The sequence below is a fragment of the Meleagris gallopavo genome, chromosome 7 (genome assembly GCF_905368555.1).
Source record: "Meleagris gallopavo chromosome 7, MGAL_WU_HG_1.1, whole genome shotgun sequence".
Taxonomy (NCBI): Eukaryota; Metazoa; Chordata; class Aves; order Galliformes; family Phasianidae; genus Meleagris; species Meleagris gallopavo.
The window spans coordinates 21,668,167-21,689,826 of record NC_139410.1 but is presented as its reverse complement, the minus strand read 5'-3'; the positions used below and the strand labels follow the sequence as shown (position 1 = coordinate 21,689,826).

At 56.9% G+C, this 21,660-nt stretch overlaps 3 protein-coding genes and 1 long non-coding RNA gene across 6 annotated transcripts; 2 read left to right on the top strand and 2 right to left on the bottom strand.

Moving 5' to 3' along the window:
- The first annotated feature begins 34 nt into the window (after nucleotides 1-34).
- RETREG2 (reticulophagy regulator family member 2) lies at nucleotides 35-12,563 on the top strand. The gene is made up of 9 exons (XM_085228464.1): nucleotides 35-386; nucleotides 909-1,015; nucleotides 5,603-5,633; nucleotides 6,370-6,505; nucleotides 7,865-7,949; nucleotides 8,742-8,879; nucleotides 9,175-9,269; nucleotides 10,188-10,323; nucleotides 11,401-12,563. Exons 1-9 carry the CDS (start codon nucleotides 175-177, stop codon nucleotides 12,135-12,137), a joined length of 1,677 nt encoding a protein of 558 aa, XP_085084590.1. The 5' UTR covers nucleotides 35-174; the 3' UTR covers nucleotides 12,138-12,563.
- Nucleotides 9,265-13,368, bottom strand: LOC146543995 (uncharacterized). The gene is made up of 3 exons (XR_014884497.1): nucleotides 13,146-13,368; nucleotides 10,836-13,056; nucleotides 9,265-9,617 (listed from the first exon to the last, which is right to left on the bottom strand). It is a non-coding gene; the product is annotated as an uncharacterized LOC146543995 (long non-coding RNA).
- ZFAND2B (zinc finger AN1-type containing 2B) lies at nucleotides 12,841-15,926 on the top strand. Of its 2 annotated transcripts, none has more exons than XM_085228467.1 (9): nucleotides 12,841-13,112; nucleotides 13,764-13,860; nucleotides 13,941-14,072; nucleotides 14,199-14,350; nucleotides 14,438-14,542; nucleotides 14,620-14,689; nucleotides 14,854-14,930; nucleotides 15,302-15,380; nucleotides 15,497-15,926. In XM_085228467.1, the coding sequence occupies exons 1-9, from the start codon at nucleotides 12,841-12,843 to the stop codon at nucleotides 15,533-15,535; spliced, it is 1,023 nt and encodes a 340-aa protein (XP_085084593.1). In that variant the 3' UTR covers nucleotides 15,536-15,926. The 2 variants fall into 2 exon arrangements, with proteins under 2 accessions (XP_085084593.1, XP_085084592.1); XM_085228466.1 differs by lacking the exon at nucleotides 12,841-13,112 and adding an exon at nucleotides 13,476-13,634 and having other exon boundaries at nucleotides 13,766-13,860.
- Nucleotides 15,927-16,051: 125 nt separating this feature from the next.
- On the bottom strand, nucleotides 16,052-21,550 carry ABCB6 (ATP binding cassette subfamily B member 6 (LAN blood group)). Of its 2 annotated transcripts, XM_085228462.1 has the most exons (20): nucleotides 21,475-21,550; nucleotides 20,264-20,795; nucleotides 19,975-20,112; nucleotides 19,682-19,871; nucleotides 19,385-19,477; nucleotides 19,092-19,284; nucleotides 18,891-19,012; nucleotides 18,710-18,819; nucleotides 18,572-18,637; nucleotides 18,348-18,473; nucleotides 18,186-18,262; nucleotides 18,031-18,094; nucleotides 17,876-17,961; nucleotides 17,691-17,748; nucleotides 17,443-17,547; nucleotides 17,191-17,365; nucleotides 16,864-16,976; nucleotides 16,698-16,792; nucleotides 16,429-16,497; nucleotides 16,052-16,354 (listed from the first exon to the last, which is right to left on the bottom strand). In XM_085228462.1, the coding sequence occupies exons 2-20, from the start codon at nucleotides 20,777-20,779 to the stop codon at nucleotides 16,228-16,230; spliced, it is 2,523 nt and encodes an 840-aa protein (XP_085084588.1). In that variant the 5' UTR covers nucleotides 20,780-20,795; nucleotides 21,475-21,550; the 3' UTR covers nucleotides 16,052-16,227. The 2 variants fall into 2 exon arrangements, with proteins under 2 accessions (XP_085084588.1, XP_085084589.1); XM_085228463.1 differs by lacking the exon at nucleotides 16,864-16,976.
- Nucleotides 21,551-21,660: the final 110 nt, after the last annotated feature.

Genomic DNA, 21,660 nt, shown 5'->3' with positions numbered 1-21,660 from the left:
TCACCGCGCACGCGCGGCCTTCCCGTCTCCGCCGAGGGGCGGGCCGCGCACGCGCACGGCGCCAGCGGCCGCCGGTCCCCGTCAGGCGGTGCCGCCCGGCCGGGCCCGCTGCAGCGCCGCTAACGCTACCGGCGGCGGCGACGGCGCCCCCGCCCGCCCCGCCCGCGCGCAGTCATGGCCGCGACCGCCCGCGCCGAGGAGGCGGCGGCGGCGGCCGAGGAGGAGGAGGAGGAAGCGGCGGCCGCGGCGGCGGAGCGGTTGGCGTTGGCGCTGCGGCAGCGTCTGCGGGGCTGGGAGGCGGCGCTGGCGGCGGCGCAGCGGCTGCTGGTGTGGGAGAGGCCGCTGCACAGCCTGGTGACCGCCGCCGCGCTCGGCGGGGCGCTCTGGTGAGCGAGGGGGCGTCGGCGGGGGGAGGGCGGGGAGCGACGCGCGGAGCTGCCGCCCCGTGACGGGGGATGAAGGCCGGGCCGATCGCGGGCCCGCCGCTGTGGCGCGGCCCCTGGGAGCCGGTCGGCGCGCGGCACGGCGGGAGCGGCCCTCCGTAGCGGAGGGGGAGCGGGGAGCGCGTTTCCCCGGCGCCGTTTTACGGTGCGATCGTCTGAGCCGCGAGGAAGCGCGGCTGGTATTTCAGTTCTCCACCTGCGGGATGTCGGGGATTCGCGCTGGCGCACGGAGCGCCGGCCCCGTTTTACAACCGGAGGAGGAGCTCGGGGCGGTGGCAGGCGGCTGTCCGCCCGCGGGCGCCGGCGCCATTTGACGGCGTGCCCGGGGCGGGCGCCCGCAGCGCGGCGTTTTGTCCTGCAGCGGTCGGACGTGTCCGCGCTGCCCTGTGCCGAGCCACCTCTGCTCACCGGAGCGGTAGCTCAGCGCCTCGGCCCCCAGCTAACGATTTCTCGTTTGATTTCTAGGCTGTTTTCCTCCACTTCCCTGAGACCCCTCTTTCTCCTCAGCATGTCTCTCCTTGGCATCCTCTTGCTGGAGAGATGGAAGCCCAGGTTCCTGTTTGACTTCCCAGGTACGTGATGGGTGGTGCTGGAGCTACTGGCACAGTTCCAGCGGCCACAGCACTGGCTTTGCCAAAAGTTGTGTCAGCCCTGTTCCAACTGTAACTGCAGGCTTTGGCACTGCTGCCTCCTGCCTGCTTGTGTCCGGGTACCAGGAGGTACCCCAAGCAAGCCTTTGCCGCAAGCAGCCTCCTTGAGGACTGACACAGTTGCTCCCAGTGCTGAGGGATGCTGTGAGGAGTTCACGGGGAGAGTGACTAAGGGTGTCCAAGCCAGCTCAGCAGGGAAGAGGGATGATGCAGTATTTGTGCTGCATCATTTCTTTCCTTCAGCTCTTACTGAGAAGGATCATTTCACATCTGAAATGGCAGAAAGAAATGGGAGTTTGAGTTGAATGCGTTTCAGTTAAACATAGCATAGGCTTACACCCTGACAGTTCACATGTTGTGTTCAGAGCAGCAGCTGGGCTGCAGCTAATCAGCAAGCCCCATCACTTGGCTGAGCTATCCCATTTATTGAAGGGTCTTTGCCAACATCAGACAGAAAAGCAACAAGGAGAACAGTCTCATAACCATGACAGGATGGAAGGCTGCTGTCTGCTTTGAGTGGCTCCTTCACTAGAATTTATTTTTAGATGACTGCACCCAGACCTGCCTTCTGCATTCACTGCTGCGGTTAAAAGACAGCTTGGAGCCCTCCTGCTCTAAGGAGGGTTTCTGAATAAAAGCCCCTCTGTGTGTGTTTGTAAGGTGCCCTTTATTTGACCTGTAAGAGTACTGACTTAAAGGGTGCTTTCACAGAAGTCCTGATAAGATTAGACACGTTTCAGCTGTAGCCTCAAAACTGTTTGCTTTGTGTGGTTCAGGTAGCTAGGCAGCCAAACTGGACAGGCCAATTTAATTTCCTGCTTATTTGTATTGGATTTTTTAGGGAATAGTTTAAAACCAACCCAAAACATCTCACTTGAAACATGTCCAGAAACACCAAAGCTTGGTGTCCACTGCAGAATGGTGTTATTGAGGCAGGTGGGAGGGGGGGCAGGGAAAGTGAAATCTTTTTAAGAAGTACCAGGCTTGTAAAAGTTGTGCTGTTGCAAAAGAAGTGGGAAATCCATACTGAAATCAATTTGAGTAATATAAAACAGCAAGGCATGGGAAAGAAAAACCACTCATAATTCAGGAGTTTAGCTAATCCTGTGTCATCCATTCTGTATAGAGTCAGCTCTCATCCTACTGAGCTCCTCCTCAGTGCTGTTCCTCCCTGCATTCCACTCCCCTCTGGCTCTCTGATGCTTTCCAGTTGCTGAAAACTAGGAACAGTGCCACCTTTCTGGTATTCCTGGTTAGGTCACAGCTCTGATTTTGACATAGTCCACTGGACCACATTTCCTCAGCCTCTACAAGGAAGCAGCAGTGCTCTGGGTTCTTTAGGGGCCTCCTGTTGACTTCACATTGCTGAATGCTTAGGGATTCTTGTGTGGCTCTTGCTTCCTGCTGGAGCAGAGCTGTAGCTTTGTGGCTTTCCTCCTCAGTGCTGTAAGCCTTTCTAGGAGCTTTTGGAAGTAGGTCAGTACCACACCTTTACAAATCAGCAAGCATATACACAAACCTCAGCTTGTGGCAGTTCTCCTTGTCTGAGTTGACTGGTTATAGCATCATCTCTGAAGGAATGAAAGAGCCTCAGCACGTATTTTGCAGTTACTCACACACTGTGATCAAGGACACACTAATAGCACAGAGATGCACAACCTTTTTAGATCCTGTAATGCTATAATGTGATGGAACAAACAGCAATAATAGCAGAGTAGTACAATCCTAGGCTGCAGCAAATGAGAACAAGCCCTAGTGCAGCAGCCACGGACCCAGAAACAGAGGAAGAAAAACTGCTTACCTCTAGAAGTCCTCCAGCAGACAGGGATCTCCAATAAGACCCCCTCACCTCCCCCCTGCCAGCCCTTAAATGAGGTCTGGGAAGAGATGGATCCTGGCTCCACCCCTTCTGGTCACTCACTGCATTGCATCCACCTGGGCTCCCTCGGTTGGCCCTGCCTTCCCACCAGGTGCACCATCACTGGTTCAGGCCCTGTCAGGTGGGACAGCATATTTTTATCACGAGTGCAGGGATTTTCTTTGTACGTAACTGCCACTGTGTGGATTCCATTTAAATGTCATGTAAGGACTTGGGTAGCACCTTAGTTTTCTCCTGAAATAGCTGTTGAGTAGCAGTGTCTTTTAGTGGCATTGTTGTTTAGTAGTGTGTTTTGGTCACAGTTTAGTGTAGAACTCTTCTAGCAATAGCTGCGTTAGAGTCATAGAATTGCTCAGGTTGGAAAAGACCTTCAAGATCATCAAGTCCGACCACAGCCTAACCATACTACCCTAACTCTAACAACCCCACTGCTATATTATGTCCCTGAGCACCACATCCAAATGGATTTTAAACACGTTCTGGGATGGTTGCAATTGAATGCTGGTATTCCTTAAAAAGGGCCCCTGCTTTGCAGCTGAAGTTTATACACAGATGAAGAATGCCTCTTGGGGAAGTGTTGAAAACCTGGAAGAGCCAAGAAATCCATCAGTGATAATTTGTCAGTACCAGCATGTAACCTAAACTCTTGTGTGGCTGCCTGCTCTCTCAGAAGAGTCTGCTGTATGTCAAGCAGTTTGTATTCATCCACCGTCGGGTGTGTAATGCTGGCAGCAAGATTGCTGATGATGTGAGGCCAGCTGGGTGTTCTTGCTGGCTTAATTGTACTGGGGCTAGGCAGTATAGCAGCACAGGTTAGAGTTAAGCCTTACCTAAGCCAGCATGTCCTGTCAGCAATGCTCTCTGGATTTAGTGCGGTTGCAGTGTTCCTCCAGCTGGTGTAAGGCTCCGGTGCGTTGGGATGGACAGCAGGCAGACTGCACTACCACAGGAAGCAAGCTACTGTTGACAGCCCTTGTTTTGCCAGAGAGCTTAAGTCACGTGGACACACTGCAGCCTGCTGAAGTGTTCTGCAGCTCCCAAAAGTCTCTCTGAAGCCTTCAGAAGCAGCTGAGGAGAACCGTTTCACTCCCTCTGCTGGCGTGTTCTTGATGGCTAGGACACAGACAGCCGATCTGAGAGGACAGGAGCTCCCGTGCCACCCCGCTCACTGTGTTGCTGGTGCATCTGTCCAATGGAGTGTGGCAGTTGTCCAGTGCCTCATTTGGTAGCTGGTACAGCCAGCAATCACAGAGGGGCTGATGCCAAATACATTTTTTTTGGTGCTTCATTGCAGATAAAAGATGACGCTTTGAGAGACAGCTGGATTTCTGCGAGCTGTGATTAAGCAGCTTTAGATGTCTGCACACGATAACAAAATACAACAGCAGCAGTTGTGAAGGAGAAGCAGCTGCCCCCCAGGGGTACAACTGCGTCCATAACACTCCTTTCTCATGCTGTGGCGGTCAGCCCGAGTTCCTGCTGCCCCAGCAGCCACACCAATCGCTTGTGGGCAGCCTAGGCCGAGAGCAGTTGACTCCTCTTGTCAGGCCCGATTACTGGAAATCTGGGTCACGCTCTCAAAGAACTGCCTCCTCCCCTCTGCGGATGGCCTGCCGCTCCACTGCACTGCTGTGGTGCCTGCGGTGGTAGGAGGAGTCTGACGGACTTGGCCCAGCGTTCCCTGCCTTGGGAGAATGGTGACGAGGCTGCTTTCCGTGGGGAAGTCACTGCCACTCTTGGGCCTTGCATCTGGCCGATGACTCCGGGGAGGCTTCAAAACCCTTTTTGTTCATTTAAGCGCATTTCTAGCAAGTGGCTCGACCTCTGAACATAAACTCTGTTCCGTTATTTCAGTCCTGCTTTTGGGGTGACATGTGGTGTGCGAGACAGTGTCTCACCAATCTCCAGAACCTCTTGGACAGCCTGAGCAAAGTTCGTTGTCGGCTAGAGCATTGACCTATGTGACCTCTGCCACTGAAGCACTGCTCCTGCCCTCAACACTGTGTGGAGTCCCTGTTTGATTGTCACTGGGTTGGGTGCAGAGAGGAATGGCAGAAGCTTTGCCTTGTTTTTATCCAGGCTTAGCAGTGTAGTTATATATGTGCCTTGCTGGCACAAAGGGCTGTCAGGAGGCATGAAAGAGCCCTAAAATTAGATAATTATGCATGAGACTGCTATTTAGTACTTAATTCCATGGGAAAGGGCAGAGACAGCAGCGAGATTTCTGGCATTTGTACACAGCATCCTGCCAGGAGCTGTGGTCTGGTCTCAGGGAGGTGCAGCTCAGACCTGCTAGTGCTATGTTGAGTTCCAGGGGAGCAGCTGAAGCTTTGCCCAGCTCAGAGACTGTGCTGACAGTCTTGGGTGAGTGACAAGGGCTGGGCAGCTGTGATTGTCTTTGGGCTGCTTCCACCACCCGTGGGGATGGTACTGTCCAGGCACGTGGGACTTCAGCCTTCACAATACAAACTCCAAGCCAGTGATTCCCGCTTGCTTGAGAGCACAGATAAGTCCCCGGGGTGCATCCCTAGCTGAAGATGATACGTTTCCAGCTGTGCTCTATTTGAGTGCCAAAAATGTCAAGTTTTATTTTTCACTTGGCTGATTGTTCTCTGTTCTCTGTTCTACAGCTCAGCCATCAGAGGAGCCAGGAGGGGACAGGTAAGCTCAGTAACGTGCTCCTTGGTGCAAGAGAAGAGTGGGGATACCTTCATTTAGTGTGCTGATTTCACCTTCCCTCTTTGTTGTTGTCAGTAGACTGCATGGCTCCTGCTGTGAAACCTTGGTAGCAGTTTCTTGTGCAGTGACAGCTGCACAGCTTGGGAGCCACAGTTTGAGACTGGAGAAATTTAATGTTCTTGGAACAGCAGTAAAGCTCAGGTGCTTCTGATGTTAGGAACTCTCAGGTTTCTTCCCTGGACACGTCCTGGACTATTTTAAGAAAAAGAGAGCAAGAAATCCCTGAGACTGACTTTTGCAGGCCATATGTGCTGCCTGTGGCAGCGTGGCTGGCATTCCATGCTCAGCTGTGATTATAGGTCTGAGCACTGCGCTCTGCTGACCTGGGACTTGTTGCCAGAGAGGGCCACCTAACTGGTTCCACCTCCAGCACTTCTGTCTGCGTGGCTTTGGGCAAATTGCTTTGCATCTTGGGCCTGTGGCATGGGAATGCTGTGACGTGTTTGCTGCTGCTGCTTGGCTCAGCTGTCTCTTGGCTCTCTTCCTGCTTAAAAGAAAAAAATGTCTAGAAATCAAGTGTCTTCCGGAGTTCAGTTGCAGATGCAGTCAGAATTGTCAAGCCTTTGGTAGGGACCTACATGTCCCTGTGCAGCTGTTGTACCCAAAAACCAAGCAGACCGTGTTCAAAGGTTGTCTTCTCACTCTTGTCTGTCTCTAGTGAGGGGGTGACTTCAGGGGCACAGCCTCACCTGCTCAGTGTCCCTGAGCTGTGCCACTGTCTGGCAGAGAGCTGGGTCACCTTCAGGCTGTACCTGCAGGAACTGCTACAGTACAAGAGGCAAAATCCTGCCAAGGTAAGCTGGAGATACCTACTCTTCCCTGCAGGGGCTTTCTTTTCCATTGCTAATGGCCCTAGGAGATGGAGGAATGTCAAATCAGTGTTTTTACAATTGCTGTTCCTGCTTAACACTTGCTGTTCCTTCCTTTCAGACTCTGTCCCAGGAAGCTTAATTCATGAGTGATTGGCTTCTTAAGTTTGTAAACAGGACCTGAACTTACTGTCCTCTGTGAATAGCTAGCTGTACTTAGTTTTATTGCCTAGTGTGCAAATTAAGCTCTTAGATTGGTAGTGGGAGTGAAGAAGGGAGCTTACAGGCTCTGCCCCATTCATAGGCTCTGTTCAACCCTTTATGGTGATTCTATCTATCTTGCAGTTTGTAGCTAGCTAAATCTAAATGCAAGAGTGTTCCTGAGTGTATGTCAAAAGCCATGTTCTAATGGCTGTGACATTGTTTAGGAAAGGTTTGTAGGCAGGAGTTACCTCAGCACCACAAAGATAGGACAGACTGGCTGCTAGGGTCACATCAGGCTTGCTGGGTCCAGCATGCCAAAAGGAGTGGGTTTTTGTCACTGCTGATTACTCTTCTGCTAAATCACTGTCCCAGCAGTAGGCTGCAGGGGACTAGAACCACTGGAAACAAAACCCTTAGAGGACTCTAGCTTTTGTAGAGCCCCTGTGTTACAAACAAAGCTCTTCATTGCTGGATGTAGTCAGTTTCTTAACCCACACCCTGGTTTACAGGGTGCTTGTTCTCACTTTTCCTCATCCCCAGGAGAATTCAGGACAAACCATCAGGGCTACACCATTATCCTTTCACTTTCTCCAGAGGAGGAATCACCTGGCCTAGTGGGAGCGTGGGTTCTACTGCTGTTGCCAGTTGGTTTATTGCAGAGCAGTGGCACATCATCTAGTGACTCAAACAGCTTTCAATCTCTGTCAGGACAGTACAAGGTTTTCTCAAAATGCCGAACTTTTCAGAGAAGATATACTCTAAAATGGCAGCGTGCAGTCTCCCATCCTTAAGGAACATCATTTTGTTCAAAAAAAAAACAACCATCCACTGAAGTTTTGATTTGTTTTTGTGAATGGGGTCTGCAGTTACCTTGGTCTTCCTGTGCTTGAACTTCTAATGCTTACAGCTTAACCCAACCAATCTGTCTGAGTTGTGACCATCAGCATCTCAATGCCCTCAGTGCAAAGCTGAGCAAGAAAATAAACGCTTATACTGCTTTTGGAGAGGGCAGGAGGGGAGGGCTTATGTACTGAACTCTGTAGGAATATCCCTTTCTTTGTTCTAACTGGGTTGCCTGCACTGGTTGCATAAATGTATCTCTACGTCTTGTCACTTCTGTTTGTTCCTCTCTTCCTTCAGTTCTGCATGAGTGTCTGTTCAGGCTGCCTGATTCTGGCTGTAGTTGGACACTATGTTCCAGGCATAATGATCTCCTACATCATTTGTGAGTATAAGCAGCTCCCGTGACATACACTGAAACACGACCTAGCTGTGCTGTTGACAGAGTGGTAGAAGCATGTGTGGTTTTGGTGACTTTTGTTTGGTTGGTTTTTTTGTGGGTTTTTTTTTTTTTTTTTGCAGGGTTATCTGCTAGGTAATAAATCAATACAAGCAGTGCACTGTGGGAATTCTTGCTTTAAGTGTGTGTATGCAGTGTAACTGCAAAGTCAGGAGAGGGAGCCATCACTAAAACATTGCTTTCCTCTTTTATCCTTGCAGCTGTGCTGGTCAGGTCTCAGAGAAGCAGAGAACTGCAGTTTCTCAGTTCCTACAATCTGTTTGAGAGAGTTATTAAAGAAAGCACATGTTTAGCAAATAAGGCTTTCTAACTGCATCCTGAGTCCCTGCTGGTTCCAGAGGTGGTTCAGGTGCTTTGCTGCTGGCATGTCTCTGTGCTGCTACCTTTCTAAAAGTTTCAGTTATTTTTGGTTTATATTGTTATTTGAATGCCCCATTTTAGGGCCTTTGTTGCATGCTGGGGCTGGGACACAGTAGCTGAAACGGGGAGCTTCTGTCTCATTTTAACAAAAAACCTGTATCAAAACATGAACATGGACAGACATTGGTTAGGAAAACCTGACTAATTTATCAGCTTTGGAATGATTAAGAATAACCAAGGGTTAGGACTTCAAACTGTCAAATGGAAAGCACATTCAGTTCAGCTGCGCTTCCCTTGACACAGAGTGATGGTGCCTGTTCTTCCTCTTACACTCCTTTCACCCTGTGTTCATTGCAGTGCTCAGCATTCTTCTGTGGCCGCTGGTGGTCTACCATGAGCTGATCCAGAGGATGTACACACGATTGGAGCCTGTTCTGATGAAACTGGACTACAGTATGAAAGCGGAGACATTGCACCACAAGCACGAGAAGAAGAGTAAGCACTCACCTTCTTCCTGACTCCAGGGTGAAGCACAAGGGAAGAGTATGTGAAAACAGTATGTTGCTGTGATGGAGCAGGGAGGAAGACTGAAGCTTGAGGGTTTGAGAGAGAAAAACTGGGCTTGTCCTCAATATAGCAAACAAAAGCAGCAGGTTGTAGTTGTCTCTGGAAACTTGTACATTCTGGTAAACCTGTGTGGTTTTACGGGGTAGAAGTGTTGGGTGAGTGATGCATAAAAGAATAAAATTCAGTCTCAAGTAAACCCATCTTTTTTTATTTTTACTCATAGAGCGACAAGTGAAGAGTGAGCCTGCAGCAGGTGATGAGCCAACAGCAGAGACGGAGAGTGAGAGTGAGGCAGAACTGTCAGGCTTCTCCCCAGTGGTAAGAGCACAGCAAACCTATACAGGAGCCAGTCCTTCCTCTCTGTGGCATCTTGAGAACCACAGGTGGTATGAGTACAGCCACACTGGTAAACAGTACACCAGCAAGTCACTGCAGAATCCCAGGGAGGAAGCGTACCTGTTTGATGAATATCTGTTTGAAGATTGCTTAATAACCAGTCTGGTTATTAAGAATTCAGAGTTGGTGAGGCAGGATGGGAGGAGTCAGGCCTCAGCCACCAGCTGACCTGCAGAATTGCTTTGATGCTCATGCTGTGTGCTCAGAGGACACAAAAGTCTCCTTAGCTTTGCTTGTACAATGTGCAGGAGGCTCCCATTCTGCTCACAGCTAGGAAAGGAAGAGGAGTAGTACTAGTGTCTTTTACCTTGACCTCCTGCCCTCAGTCAGGCAAGATGAGACTCTTCTGTGCACGCACCACAGAGATGGTGCAAGATGGTTTGCTTTTAAAGGAGCCTGAGCATGGAGCTAGGCTCTTGGGGTGAAGTGGGAAGCTTTAACTTCCAAAGCAATGCAGATAACTTGAGCTGCTGTTACATGTCGGTGGCTTCTTTGTGCCTAGCACGAAAGCAAGAGGGAAGGGGTGTTTTGCTCCTTGATGTTCCCAAAAAGAAGGATTAAAGTCTTGTGAGACTCCTGCAGGCTGATCTCACCTTGTACTGCTCTTTCAGGTCCTTCACTGAGAGCAGGCAAAGTTCCAGCAATCAGGAAAGCCAGTGAGTTGTGACTGTCCTTCACTGGCAGGCAGTAAGCACTTTGTCACATCCCTTCTGCTTTCATAGTGTCCCTGCACACTCTCTCCAGAGAAGGACTTCTGCCTGGACACTCTGGCTTGTGTGGAGATGATTCACTGGTAGTCAGACATACAGGAATTTATTGCTCTGCTTTCATTCTATACAGGTGGATGTGAAGAAAACTGCCCTGGCACTGTCAATCACAGATTCTGAGCTGTCTGATGAAGAGGCTTCCATCCTGGAGAGCGGGGGCTTTTCTGTCTCAAGGGCTACCACCCCACAGCTGACAGATGTTTCTGAAGGTACATAATGTGACATTTTGCTGCCTCCCTTACCTGGGGTGTTTTGACCCAGAGTAACTGCTCTTCTAAGTGGGACGACACAGAGAGATCTCAGCTATTTGCAGGGGGAAAAATATTAAAAGAAGGAAGCAGTAGTGGCAACACAGTATGCCCTGGCTTTACGGGTAGTACAGAGTTGGTCAGGACTGGAGATAGGCTTCTGATAACTGTCCCATAAGCCAGCACTTCCTCATCACTCCAGAAAGGAAGGCAGGCCATCCTCAAAATCCCTGCAAAATGGCAGAGGATACGAGAGTAGAGAAGACCCACAAAAATAATGGCATAGTATGGTCATACACCACTGTATGATGCTGGTTGGAACAGGTCAGACAGCTCACCCTGCCAGATTAATGTAATGCTACAATGTGATGGAAAGTACAGGAATAACATTGGGGTGGCACAATCCTAGGCTATAACAAATGAGAACAAGCCCCAGTGCAGCAGCCATGGGCACAGAAATAAAGTCTACTTACCTTTAGAAGACCTCAGGTAGGCAGGAAGCTCCAGCAAGAGATGCCCTCACCTCCACTGCCCACCCTTAAATGAGGTCTGGGAAGAGGTGGATCCTGGCTCCACCCCTTCCAGTCACTCAATGCATTGCGTGCACCTGAGCTGCCCTGGGTTGGCCCTGCCTTCCCAGCAGGGGAATTCTGTTCCAAGCCGTGACTTAGCATTTCCACTACAACTGACAAGCTCGGTCAGTTGTGTGGAGTGTAAAGATGATTGCTCCAATGTGGTCGCTTGAGTGTCTGGGGAGGAACAGGCAGAAAGGGAGTGCTGTGAGCAGTGAGAACAAAGGAAAGTTGGTTTGCTCAGAGCACAGAGTGCATAGAGCAGAATAGGAAAGGGAACGCTAGGTGAGTAGTGCCACCGGGAGAAGGGAATAACTGCAAATGCCTGTGCTCCCAAAACTGGGAGAAGACCTAGAAGAGAGCAATGGTGTGTCAGCTGGGAGAATGTGGATGGGAGATGTCAGCACTCTGGGCCGAGGCGAGGTAACCGTGCCTTAATGTTGATGTTAATGCTGGTGCCTTCCAGACCTGGATCAGCAGAGCCTGCACAGTGAGCCGGAGGAGTCATTTTCCAAAGACCTGGCAGAGTTTCCCTCCGTGGAAGAATATCATTCCAGAGATCTGGGACCACAGAGTGATGAAGACGCATTTGGTGTGCCTCTGGGTCCTGAGCTTGCCCACGCTGCCCGTGAGCTGGACTCAGCAGAGAAGGAGGCTGCGGACTCTGACCTCTCCATCCTTCGCTTAGCGTCTCCTCTCCATTTTGTAAATACGCACTTCAACGGGAGTGGGCAGGTGGCAGGAGGCAGCATGGAGCCAGAGACTGTCCCTGCACCGGGCATGGGCATCTGCATCGACACGCTGAGCGAGGAGATCGTCACCACTGCCATTACCACAGCGGTGCAGAACACCCTCTCCGCCCTGCTGCGGTCCTCAGAGGCCAGCGAGGGACCCTCCCTCTCTGAGTTCCTCCCCACCGAGCCCGAAGAGAAACTGAGCTTCCAAGCACAGCTGTCAGGGACCGAAGTGGTGGAGGCAGAGGCAGCAGTTTCACCAGAGGACGAGGAGGAAGCCGATGACTTTGAGCTACTGGATCAGAGGGAGCTGGAGCAAATGGATGTAGAGCTGGGCCTTGGGGAGGAGCAGGAAGGGCAAGAGTCTCCTGCCACTCCGGCTCCGGCTTCCCCCTCTCCCGCTCTTGCTGAGCTGCCAAAGCAAGGAGATGAGGAGGAGGCAGCGATGACAGCAGCATCTATGTCTTAGGTCTTCTTTGTGCACCCCTTCAATCTCCGTCGTCACTGGAAAGAAGGAAGAACTCACGTGGCGAACGCGCAGCGGGTTTTAGATGTCTGTGTTGATTGGGATGGAAACGCGTCAGTGTTGATGTGCTGTGTTTGGAATAACAAATCCTTTCCATCCTAGAGCCCGGCCTCTGCTGGCTGAGCGGGAGACGGCCCTGCCCCGCCGCTGGGGAGGAGCCGGCTCCTGGAAGCCTTACGCCACAACGGAGCACCAACCCCTGCAAACGCTTCCTAGTAATGGTGCGGTATTTTGGTCCGTCTTCTGTTTGTCTTTCGTTTTGCACGCCGAGTACTGAGCTAGCTGTAGCTGCTGCTAATACCCAAATCCCCAGTAGGACATATGCAAAGTTATTTTATTGGGTTTTTAAATGGCTAAAAGTGTAAATAATTTTAACTTTCACCGTTTCGTTTGGGGACGGGGTGGGGTGGGGAGCGCAGTCAGACACAGCTCTGGGGGCAGGGGGTTGGCTGGGAGTGTTGGGGGGGACAGAGGGAGTGAGTGAGTAAGGGGACACGAGCAGATGGGTCCTGAGCAACGAAGAGCCCCTTTCTGCAACCCGTCGCCATCTTTCACGTGGCTGCTGGAACACGGTGTCGGGCGATACCTGTTTTTTCCTGTCTGATTGGAGTTGTGCTACTGAGTGGCTGTGGAGTTTTTGCAATCAATGAAGTTCACTCCTGGCCCTGTTCTGCGTGTCTTCCTGCCGCGGCCGTGCCGCACGTCCCTTGAATTGCAGGCTGCCAGGGGGCCGAGCAGCCCTCGGCTCTGCCCGTATTCCTTGGGAATGGCGGCGGGGCATCGGAAGACTTCGAAGCACCTCGAAGAGAGCTGGGAGCTCTGTTACACAGCGGCGGGTCAGCGCTTCGTGTCCGCTCGGCTGCTGGGGAGGGAGGCGGCGGTGCGTCCCTCACTGCTGGGACAGGGGAAGGAAGGCGACGGGGGAGGCGGGGAGGGGGGCACACGTCTTACCGCGTGGCTGCGGGACCAGCACGCAGCACGGCCCGGGCAGGACATCGCGTCCCCCCCGCCCGGCTCTCCGGGTTCGCAGCCGTGAATAGCGGGGGGCTACCTCTGGGTTTGGGCCGCGCGGGGCTCCGCCAGCTCGCCCTCAGCGGACGGAGCGATCCGGATGGGGGATCCGGAGCGGGAGGAATGCGGGGGACCCGGCGCACTGCCAGCGGTGGGGCGGAGAAGAGAAGGCGGAGAAGAGAAGGCGGAGAAGAGAAGGCGGAGAAGAGAAGGCGGAGAAGAGAAGGCGGAGAAGAGGCGTCGCCGCTCCGGGCGCCGTCGGCTCCGCGGGGCCGCCCCGTGACCGCCGCGGGGGTGGTGCCGGCCGCGTCCCCGCCCCGCGTGACGCCGGGACGGAAACGGGCGCGGCGCGGGCGGCCGGGAGACGGGCCGCCATGGAGTTCCCGGACCTGGGGGCTCACTGCTCGTGGGCCGCCTGCCAGCGCCTGGGTGAGGACCGGGGGCCGCGGGGCTCGGCTGTAGCGCGGGGCGGAGCCGCGGCCGTGAGCGCCGGCCGGGGCGCGGCGGGGTGAGGGCCGTGCGGGAGATGCGGGGCTGAGCGCCGACCCCGCGTCCCGCAGATTTCCTGCCCCTCAAGTGCGACGCCTGCGAGCGAATCTTCTGCACCGACCACGTCGCGTACGCCCAGCACGAGTGCACCTCCGCCTACAAGAAGGTGAGCCGCCCCCCGAAGCCCCGCATCCCGAAGCCCGCATCCCGAAGCCCGGCGCTCCCGCCGCTCTCCCGTCCCCGCAGGACGTGCAGGTGCCCGTGTGCCCGCTGTGCAACACGCCGGTGCCCGTGCGGCGGGGCGAGATGCCCGACGTGGTGGTGGGAGAGCACATCGACCGCGACTGCAGGTCCGACCCCGCGCAGCGCCAGCGCAAGGTGGGAACCCCGGGACCCGCGGCCGGGAGATCCGAGCTCTGGGGAGGGGGCTGGGGAAGGCGCTGCCGGGGGATGGCGCCGGGTGGTGCCCCGCGGGTCCCCGCTCAGTGCCACCACCGCTCGTAGATCTTCACCAACAAGTGCTTGAAGCCCGGCTGCAAGCAGAAGGAGATGATGAAGGTGATCTGCGAGCAGTGCCACAAGAACTACTGCCTGAAGCATCGGCATCCGCTGGACCACGACTGCACTGGGGCTGGGAGGCCGCTCTCTAAAGCGGGGTGAGCATCGGAATGGAGCTCCCACTGCCCCCGGCCCCGTGCATGGAGTGCCACCTGCTCACCCCCGGCACACGCTCTCTTCCCCAGGCACGCTGCGCTTGCCAGGGCCCAGGTGTCCCCCCCACAAGCTGGCAACACATCGAGCAGCACCACCTGGCCCGCAGGGAGCTCCCCCTGCCCTCCCCCTGCCAGGTAGGTGCCAGCCCTGCTGCTCATACCTGATGGGTATGCTCTGTGGCATCACCCAGCTTCTCTCCTATTGTCTGCAGAAGTGTGGGAGCAGCCGTGCCCCAGGTCCGCAGCACCTCCCCACCAGCTGCCATGCTGCAGAACGGGCTGGTGAGTGTGGGGGGCAGAGGGCCCTGTGCCCTGGGGGCTGTCAGCACCAGGGAGGCTGAGCTGAGAATAGAGGAGGAGGACAAGGACAGAGGCTGCCTCTTGCTGCCTTAGCTCCCAGCCTGAGCAGGGGCAGCCATGGCTGCTGACAAGGGGCTTTGTTGCAGAGTGAGGAGGAAGCGCTGCAGCGTGCACTGGAGATGTCCCTGGCAGAGTCAGCAAGTGGCTCGGCGCAGCCACCCAGGTACAGCTGGGGCACATGGTGCCACCCCCATGCACACCTGGGGTGATGCTGCCCACAGCACGGGGCTGCACATGGCAGCCCTGCTCTGCAAGGTGCTGGGGAAAAGGGAAGAGCCCAGAGCCTCGGCTGAGCCCACTGCTGGGTGGGGACAGTGTCAGGCAGCGCAGGGGGGACACGCTGCTTCCTGACTGCTTGGCACTGGTGGGCACAGCCAGAGCTGCAGGTGGCAGCCAGCAGCTCATGGGCACGCTGCTCGGTGCTGCTAAATGGAGCGCAGGCGTGCAGGCAGCTCCCTGCCCTCTGCTGCCTCAGGGACATAGGGGGGTGGGCACATGGGGTGCCAGGCACACGGTGCACTGCTGTCCCTGCAGCACGCAGGAGGAGGAGGACCTGGCACTGGCACAGGCACTGTCAGCGAGCGAGGCTGAGTACCAGCAGCTGCAGCGGCAGGTGAGCAGGCTGAGCCTGGCTGTCCCCCCTCCCCCCATTTCTGCTTCCCAGGGACCATGCAGGCACAAGGAAGATGTCACCTTACCTTGCTCATTGCATGCTCTCTGCCCTGCCAGGGACACGGCTCAAAGCCATCCAACTGCAGCATGTCATAGGCACGTGGGGGCTGTGCCAGTAGACATGGCATCCTGCTCGTGGCACAAGGAGCAGCTGTGGCACTGCACATAGACACTGTGGGGTCCTGGCCTGAGTGCCACCAAGAGCCTCCTGATCTCCCCAGGACTCTAAGCAAGCCACAGAGCACACGCCAACATCTCATCCTGCATGCAGGCAGTGCAGCATGCTCCTGGAGAGGTGGGAGCTGCAGGGTGACCCGAGCACACACTGAGCACAGCGGCTGTGGGTTGGGTCATCTCCTCAGGAGGAGCCCAAAGGGGCTTCTGCGGGCAGTGCCCACCAGGGGATGATGGTGCGCTCGGGGTGGGGTGAGGGAGTGCTTTTGTGTCAAAGTGCTGCTTCGGAGAAAATAAAGGCATGGCCAAGGTACATGGTGGCTTTGAGGAATGGTAAATCGGAGCCGTGCCCCTCTGCTGGGGTCCCTGAGACCCACAGCTCCCTCCCCAGGGCCATCCCACAGGCGCAGCCCCTGTCCAGAACACACAGCACGGAGCTGGGAAGGACCTGGTTTAAGAAACTACACCACAGCAGAACAAACAGGTACAAACGGAGTGTCCAGGCTGGGCCCTGCAGCTCCCAGCACACACAGGTAGCCGCAGCCAGCAGCGGGGTCTCAGCATCATGGGTGCCCACCCCTTGGTCAGTGCCATAGCAGAGCCCCCAGTTGCGCTCACAGCTCCTTCTTGCTGCTGGGGGGTTTCTCGGTGTGCTGCTCCTTGCTCTCGCCCTCATCCCCCACCTGCTGCTGCAGCCACATGCTGGCGTACACACCGCCCTTCTGCAGAAGCTCCTCGTGCCTGTGAGGGCAGAGGGGGCTGTGGGCTGCCCTGGAGAACCCCATGGATGGGTGGCACCAAGCCCCTGTACTCACCTTCCGCGTTCGGCAATGCGCCCATCCTTGAGCACCAGGATCTGGTCTGCGCCCACAATGGTGGAGAGCCTGCATGCGAAAAGGGGTTTGCACAGCGTGAGGAATGTGCTGGGTGCAAGGAGAGTCCCTGCAGATAGCAGCCAGCTCTTGGCACTACTCCAAGGACACTGGATGCAGAGGATGCTGCAGCATGGCTGTGGGGCTTGCCCCTCTCTTGCCAACCCTTGCAGGAGGGTTGTGGGAGCCGGACCAGCCCCGTCCATCCCTACCTGTGTGCCACAACAATGCTGGTGCGCTGGGCGCAGACCTTGGCCAAGGAGGCCTGGATGTTCCTCTCGGTCTCTGTGTCCAGCGCAGAAGTGGCCTGCGAGAGAAGGACATGGGCAGGGGGCAGCTGTGGGAGGGGGATGCTGCTGGGGGGGTTAGTGCCATTACCTCGTCCAGAAGGATGATGCGGGGGCCTTTCAGGATGGTGCGGGCAATAGCCACACGCTGTTTCTCCCCCCCGCTCAGCTTCAGCCCCCGCTCCCCCACCTGGGTGCTGTACCCTGCGGGCACAAGGACAGGCACGCGCTGTGCCGGTCCCATCCAGGACAGGGATGGGGACCGGGGCTGCACTACGTGGGGCTGCCCCTGCCTTGGGGCTCATTCTGCCCTAAAGATGGCAAGGGCATGGGGTCGCACGGGTGTGCCCAGGCGGGATGTCACTTCGTGGCCCCCAGTGGGCTGCCATGGAGCCAGGAAGGGGCTGCAGGGTCTCACCATCAGGAAAGGAGAGGATGCGGTCGTGGATGTCGGCAGCCCGCGCCGCCTCCTGCACCTCCTCGTCAGTGGCCTGCACCCGCCCATAGCGGATGTTGTTGGCGATGGTGTCGTTGAAGAGCACGGTGTCCTGGGGCACCACCCCGATGTGGGCACGCAGTGACGCCTGCTTCACCTGGGGGGGGTCCAGGGGGGTGAGGCTCAGCCATCCCCCAGCCCTCCTGTGCCCTCTCGGCCCCACAGTACCCATACCTGGGAGATGTCCTGCCTGTCGATGCGGATGCAGCCACCCCGCACGTCGTAGAAGCGGAAGAGCAGGCGGATAATGGTGCTCTTCCCCGAGCCCGAAGGCCCAACCTGCACCAGAAGTAAAAGGATTTATTTGGAGATGCCAGAGTGCCCCTGGCTGCTGGGCAAGGAGGAACTGCGCTGGGCAAAGAAGATTGTCACAGCCCATCCTTGCCAGCCCCTCTGACCCCATTCCATCCCACAGCTCTCACCAGGGCCAGGGTCTGCCCAGGCATCACAGAGAAGGAGATGTCCTGCAGGATTTCCTTCCTAGGGAGTGAGATGGAGGTGGAGATAGAGATGACGGAGATGGAGAAGGGTTTGGGGCCACCTGCCCTGCCCCACATCCTGGTACCAAGCCCCATAGCCAGGCCCTTCCCCTCCTGCCATCCCATACCCATCGATATAACTGAAGTGCACATTCTCAAACTCGATGCGCCCAGCCTCCAGGTGCAGCTCCTTGGCATTCACTGCATCCTTCACCTGATGGATGGAGATGTGGCCTCAGTGCCAGGCCATGCCGGGCAGTGGGCTCAGGAGGGGGGCACCCACCTCTTGCTCCTCGTGGAAGAGCTCAAACATGTTCTCCATGTCCACAAAGGAGTTCTGGATCATCCTGGGGGGGGGAGGGGGCAAAGATCAAAAGGAAGGGTTTGGGGAGCACACCCTGCCCCACGTGCACAGAGCACCCCACAGCCCCATGTTACCTGTAGTAGGTGCCAAACCAGTTGAGCGGTGTGTAGAGCTGGATGATGTAGGTGCCAAAAAGGACAAAATCCCCTACCTGGAAGGGCCGGGGGACACGTGCCTGTCACATGCAGCACCGGGGCTGTCCCCAGGCGGGGGCTGCCCAGTTGGCATGGCCTTACCTGCAGCTTCCCCTCAGTGACAAAGAAGGCACAGAGTAGGGACCCTGCCAGAAGCCCCAGCCCGATGACCAGGTTCTGGGTCTGGTTGAGAAGGCCCAGCGAGGCACTGACCTTCCACTCGGAAAGCTGGGAGGGGAGAGGTCCTCCGTGACACCTCCATCCCCATCTACCCCACAGGTGCCTATCAGACTCCTTCCCCCAGGATGGGCGCTGAGCCCCCATACCTGGTACTTGACAATGGCGTCGTTGAAGCGGTTCACCTCGTAGCTCTCCGCGTTGTAGTACTTCACCTGCGGGACACAGAGCCAGGCTCAGCATCCACCTTGCTCCCACAGCACCCAGCCCTACCCCTCCATCATTACTGTCTCGAAGTTGAGCAGCGAGTCCACAGCACGGGACTTGGCCTCGTTGTCCCGCGTGTTCATGTCCCGCCGGTACTTGGTCCTCCACTCGGTGATGAAGATGGTGAGAGCTGAGGAGGAGCAGTGTGTCAGCGGATGCTGGCAGGCCTGCAGGGCCTGGCACCTCAAGGACCCCACTCACTCAAGTAGAGGCTCATGCACACAAAGATGATGAGTCCAAACCACGCGCTGAACACGGAGGTGAAGTACACGATGCCGATGATGATGTCCGCGATGGTGGGGACGATGCTGAAGACGATGTAGCTGGAAGGAAGGATGGGGACGTGGCATTAGGTCAACCCACCGGGGTGAGCACGGTGACCCTGTGCAGACGTGCCCTGACCTGAGCAGGCTGTTGATGCTGCTGGTGCCCCGGTCCACGCTGCGCAGCACCTCACCGGTGCGGCGGCCCAGGTGCCAGCGCAGGGACAGGCCGTGCAGGTGTGCGAAGAGCTGCACCTGCACCTGCCGGTTGGTGAACTGCTGCACCCACACCCACAGGAAGGTGCGCAGGTTGCTGATGAAGCCCGTGGAGCCTGCGGGGTGCCACAGGATGGTCAGCAGGGACCGGGTCCTCCCTTAATATCCCAGCCAAGGGACGCTGCAGACATGCTCTATGTGCCCTGTGGTCCTTACCAGCACCTCCGCCCTGCAGGAGCTTCAGCCCCACATAGATGCAAACGGTCCAGGCCAGGGTGTGCCAGGGAGCACCCTCGGTCAGCTCGTTCACTGAGAAGAGAATGGCATTGTTTGGGGCAGAGAGCACCGCCGGGTGCCCTATAAGGACCAGTCTCTGTACCCGGCACTGCCCCAGCACCCTGCTGCTGCCAGGACCCTCTGCCCTCCCACATCACTGGGGTCACTGGACACATGGTGAAGCAGTGGGCTGCGGTCCTTCAGCACAGCATCCCCTGGCCATCCCAGGCCCCTCACCAATGTTCTTGTAGTAGATGGGAACAAAGACGTTGATAGCTCGCTCCAGCCCCATGAGCGCCATGCAGAACAGCACCAGCCCCTGCAGCAGGCGGTTGCCCTTCGGCCACATGTATGGTACCAGCAGACGCAACTTCCTCCGGAAATCCTTCCAGGTAGAGCTGGTCCTGCCTGCATCCTGCAGCAGTGGCTGGGGGAGCGCAGGGCAAGCAGTCACCCCCGGGAACCCACCTCCTGGAGAAACTCATCCCAGCCCCCAGGCACACCCTTCCCCAAACAGCCCCGGGACTCGCCTGGCTGTTCTCCACATCCCGTTCCTCCTCGTTGACCAGCAGCATGTAGGGTTTGCGGGGCAGCCCAGGCGCTTTCATGCCCAGGATGAAGAGTGTGAAGGTGCAGACATAGCGCAGCAGCCAGAGGCTGAACTGCACCTGGACAGGGAGAAGAAGTCAGCGCCACCACCCATCCTAGCACAGCTCAGCTGTGATGGGCACGCAGTGCAACCTGCACATGCTGGGCACCAGCGGCCACGTGCCAGGAGGAGATCAGCACCAAAATTCACCACCCTCACAGCCCACTAACCTTCTGGTCGGTGTTCTGCAGCGCCCACCACCACAACGGGCTCCTCCAGCACACCAGCGTCAGGTTCTCAGCAGCAAAGGCCAGTGCCCAGAAGAGGAGGAGGACAGTGCCGTGGCCCCGTGTGCGGTCATGTGCCAGCACCCGCGTGTGTTCTAGCTGCAGGAGGGTGACGGCGCAGCCCCAGGAAACAGCCCAGAGGCAGGCATACAGCACCATGTACCCATAGAGCCTTCCTGGGCCCCCCAGCTGCCAAAGAAGCCCACCGAGGGGCAGCAGGGCCAGCAGCAGGGACAGCATGACCTGGGTGCGGTAAAGATGTGAGCGAGGGATGTACTTGGGCTCCATGGCACGGCCAAAGCGGACGTAGCAGGCGTACTGCAGGGCACCCAGCAGCAGGCAGACACTCAGCAGCACGACCGGCACCAGCGTGAAGAAGAAGCAGGGCTGGAAGCCCTGCTGCACCCAGGCCTGTGCCATGGAGCTGTTGGCCTCACAGTATCCCCCCAGCAATGCCATCCGGGCTGGTCTGTAGCTGCAGAGAGAAGAGGATGGGATCTCAGGGGGCTGCAAGGAGGGATGTGGGGCAGGATGGCACGGCCAGGCAGGGGGCAGTGGTAAGGGTGAACACCGCAGGACATGGCCGTGTGGGACACGCTCAGACTCCTGTGTGCAGTAGGGCATGAGCAGCAGCTGGGGTCAGCTCTGCAGTCTGGGATCGCTCTTGGGGGGGGGTAGGGGAATGCGGAGGCTGCAGCGGGCCACCCCGTGCACTTGGACGTGGGGTCAGTGAGTGCTCAGCGCTGCCACCGCTGCAGGCACACAGAGGCACTGTTCGGGGCAAGGGGATGCCCCCGGGGGGTGTGCGGGAGGGCGACGGGGAACGAAGGGGCGACACGTGGGGAATGGCAGAACAGTGCGTGGGGAAAAACAAGGGGTAACGCGGAGGGCAACGCAGGGCAACGCGTGGGGAAAACGCAGAATAAAGCATGGAGCAACGCACGAGGAAATACACCGGGTAACGCCGGCAACACGCGGGGAAACGCAAGGCTCAGCGCAGGGTAGCGCAGAGACACGCCGGGCCGGCACCGGCGCGGCGGGGCGACGTGCGAGGGCCGCTCCCTGAGCACATCGCGGCCCCGACCGCGCCGGCGTTCGCGTTCCCGTTCCCGTGACGGCCTCCCCACCGCTCCCCGAGCCCCTCGCCCGCTCACCTGCCCCGCGCCGCTCCGCGCGCCGTTCCGCGGGCCGCCCGCAGGCCCTGGCACCGCCCCGCGCCGCTCCCCGCCCCGCTCCCCGCCCCGCGGCCCGGCCCGGCCCTGCCCTCCTCCGTCCGCCGGCGGCGCGGCTCCCCCCGGCCTCGCGGCTCCCGGCCCCGAAGTGCCCCCAGGTGGGGCGAT

Excerpts from the sequence above, each read along its gene's own strand:
- ABCB6 (XM_085228462.1), bottom strand. The coding sequence starts at position 20,779 with ATGGCATTGCTGGGGGGATACTGTGAGGCCAACAGCTCCATGGCACAG. Across the intron at positions 18,820-18,890 it reads GTGCATGAGCCTCTACTTGA|CTCTCACCATCTTCATCACC; the intron begins GTGAGTGGGGTC and ends GCTCCTCCTCAG. Across the intron at positions 18,474-18,571 it reads ACGCCATTGTCAAGTACCAG|CTTTCCGAGTGGAAGGTCAG; the intron begins GTATGGGGGCTC and ends CTCCCCTCCCAG.
- ZFAND2B (XM_085228467.1), top strand. The coding sequence starts at position 12,841 with ATGAAGTTCACTCCTGGCCCTGTTCTGCGTGTCTTCCTGCCGCGGCCG. Across the intron at positions 13,861-13,940 it reads GCACCTCCGCCTACAAGAAG|GACGTGCAGGTGCCCGTGTG; the intron begins GTGAGCCGCCCC and ends CCGTCCCCGCAG. Across the intron at positions 14,690-14,853 it reads CCATGCTGCAGAACGGGCTG|AGTGAGGAGGAAGCGCTGCA; the intron begins GTGAGTGTGGGG and ends GCTTTGTTGCAG.
- RETREG2 (XM_085228464.1), top strand. The coding sequence starts at position 175 with ATGGCCGCGACCGCCCGCGCCGAGGAGGCGGCGGCGGCGGCCGAGGAG. Across the intron at positions 6,506-7,864 it reads AGAGGCAAAATCCTGCCAAG|TTCTGCATGAGTGTCTGTTC; the intron begins GTAAGCTGGAGA and ends CTCTTCCTTCAG. Across the intron at positions 10,324-11,400 it reads GCTGACAGATGTTTCTGAAG|ACCTGGATCAGCAGAGCCTG; the intron begins GTACATAATGTG and ends GGTGCCTTCCAG.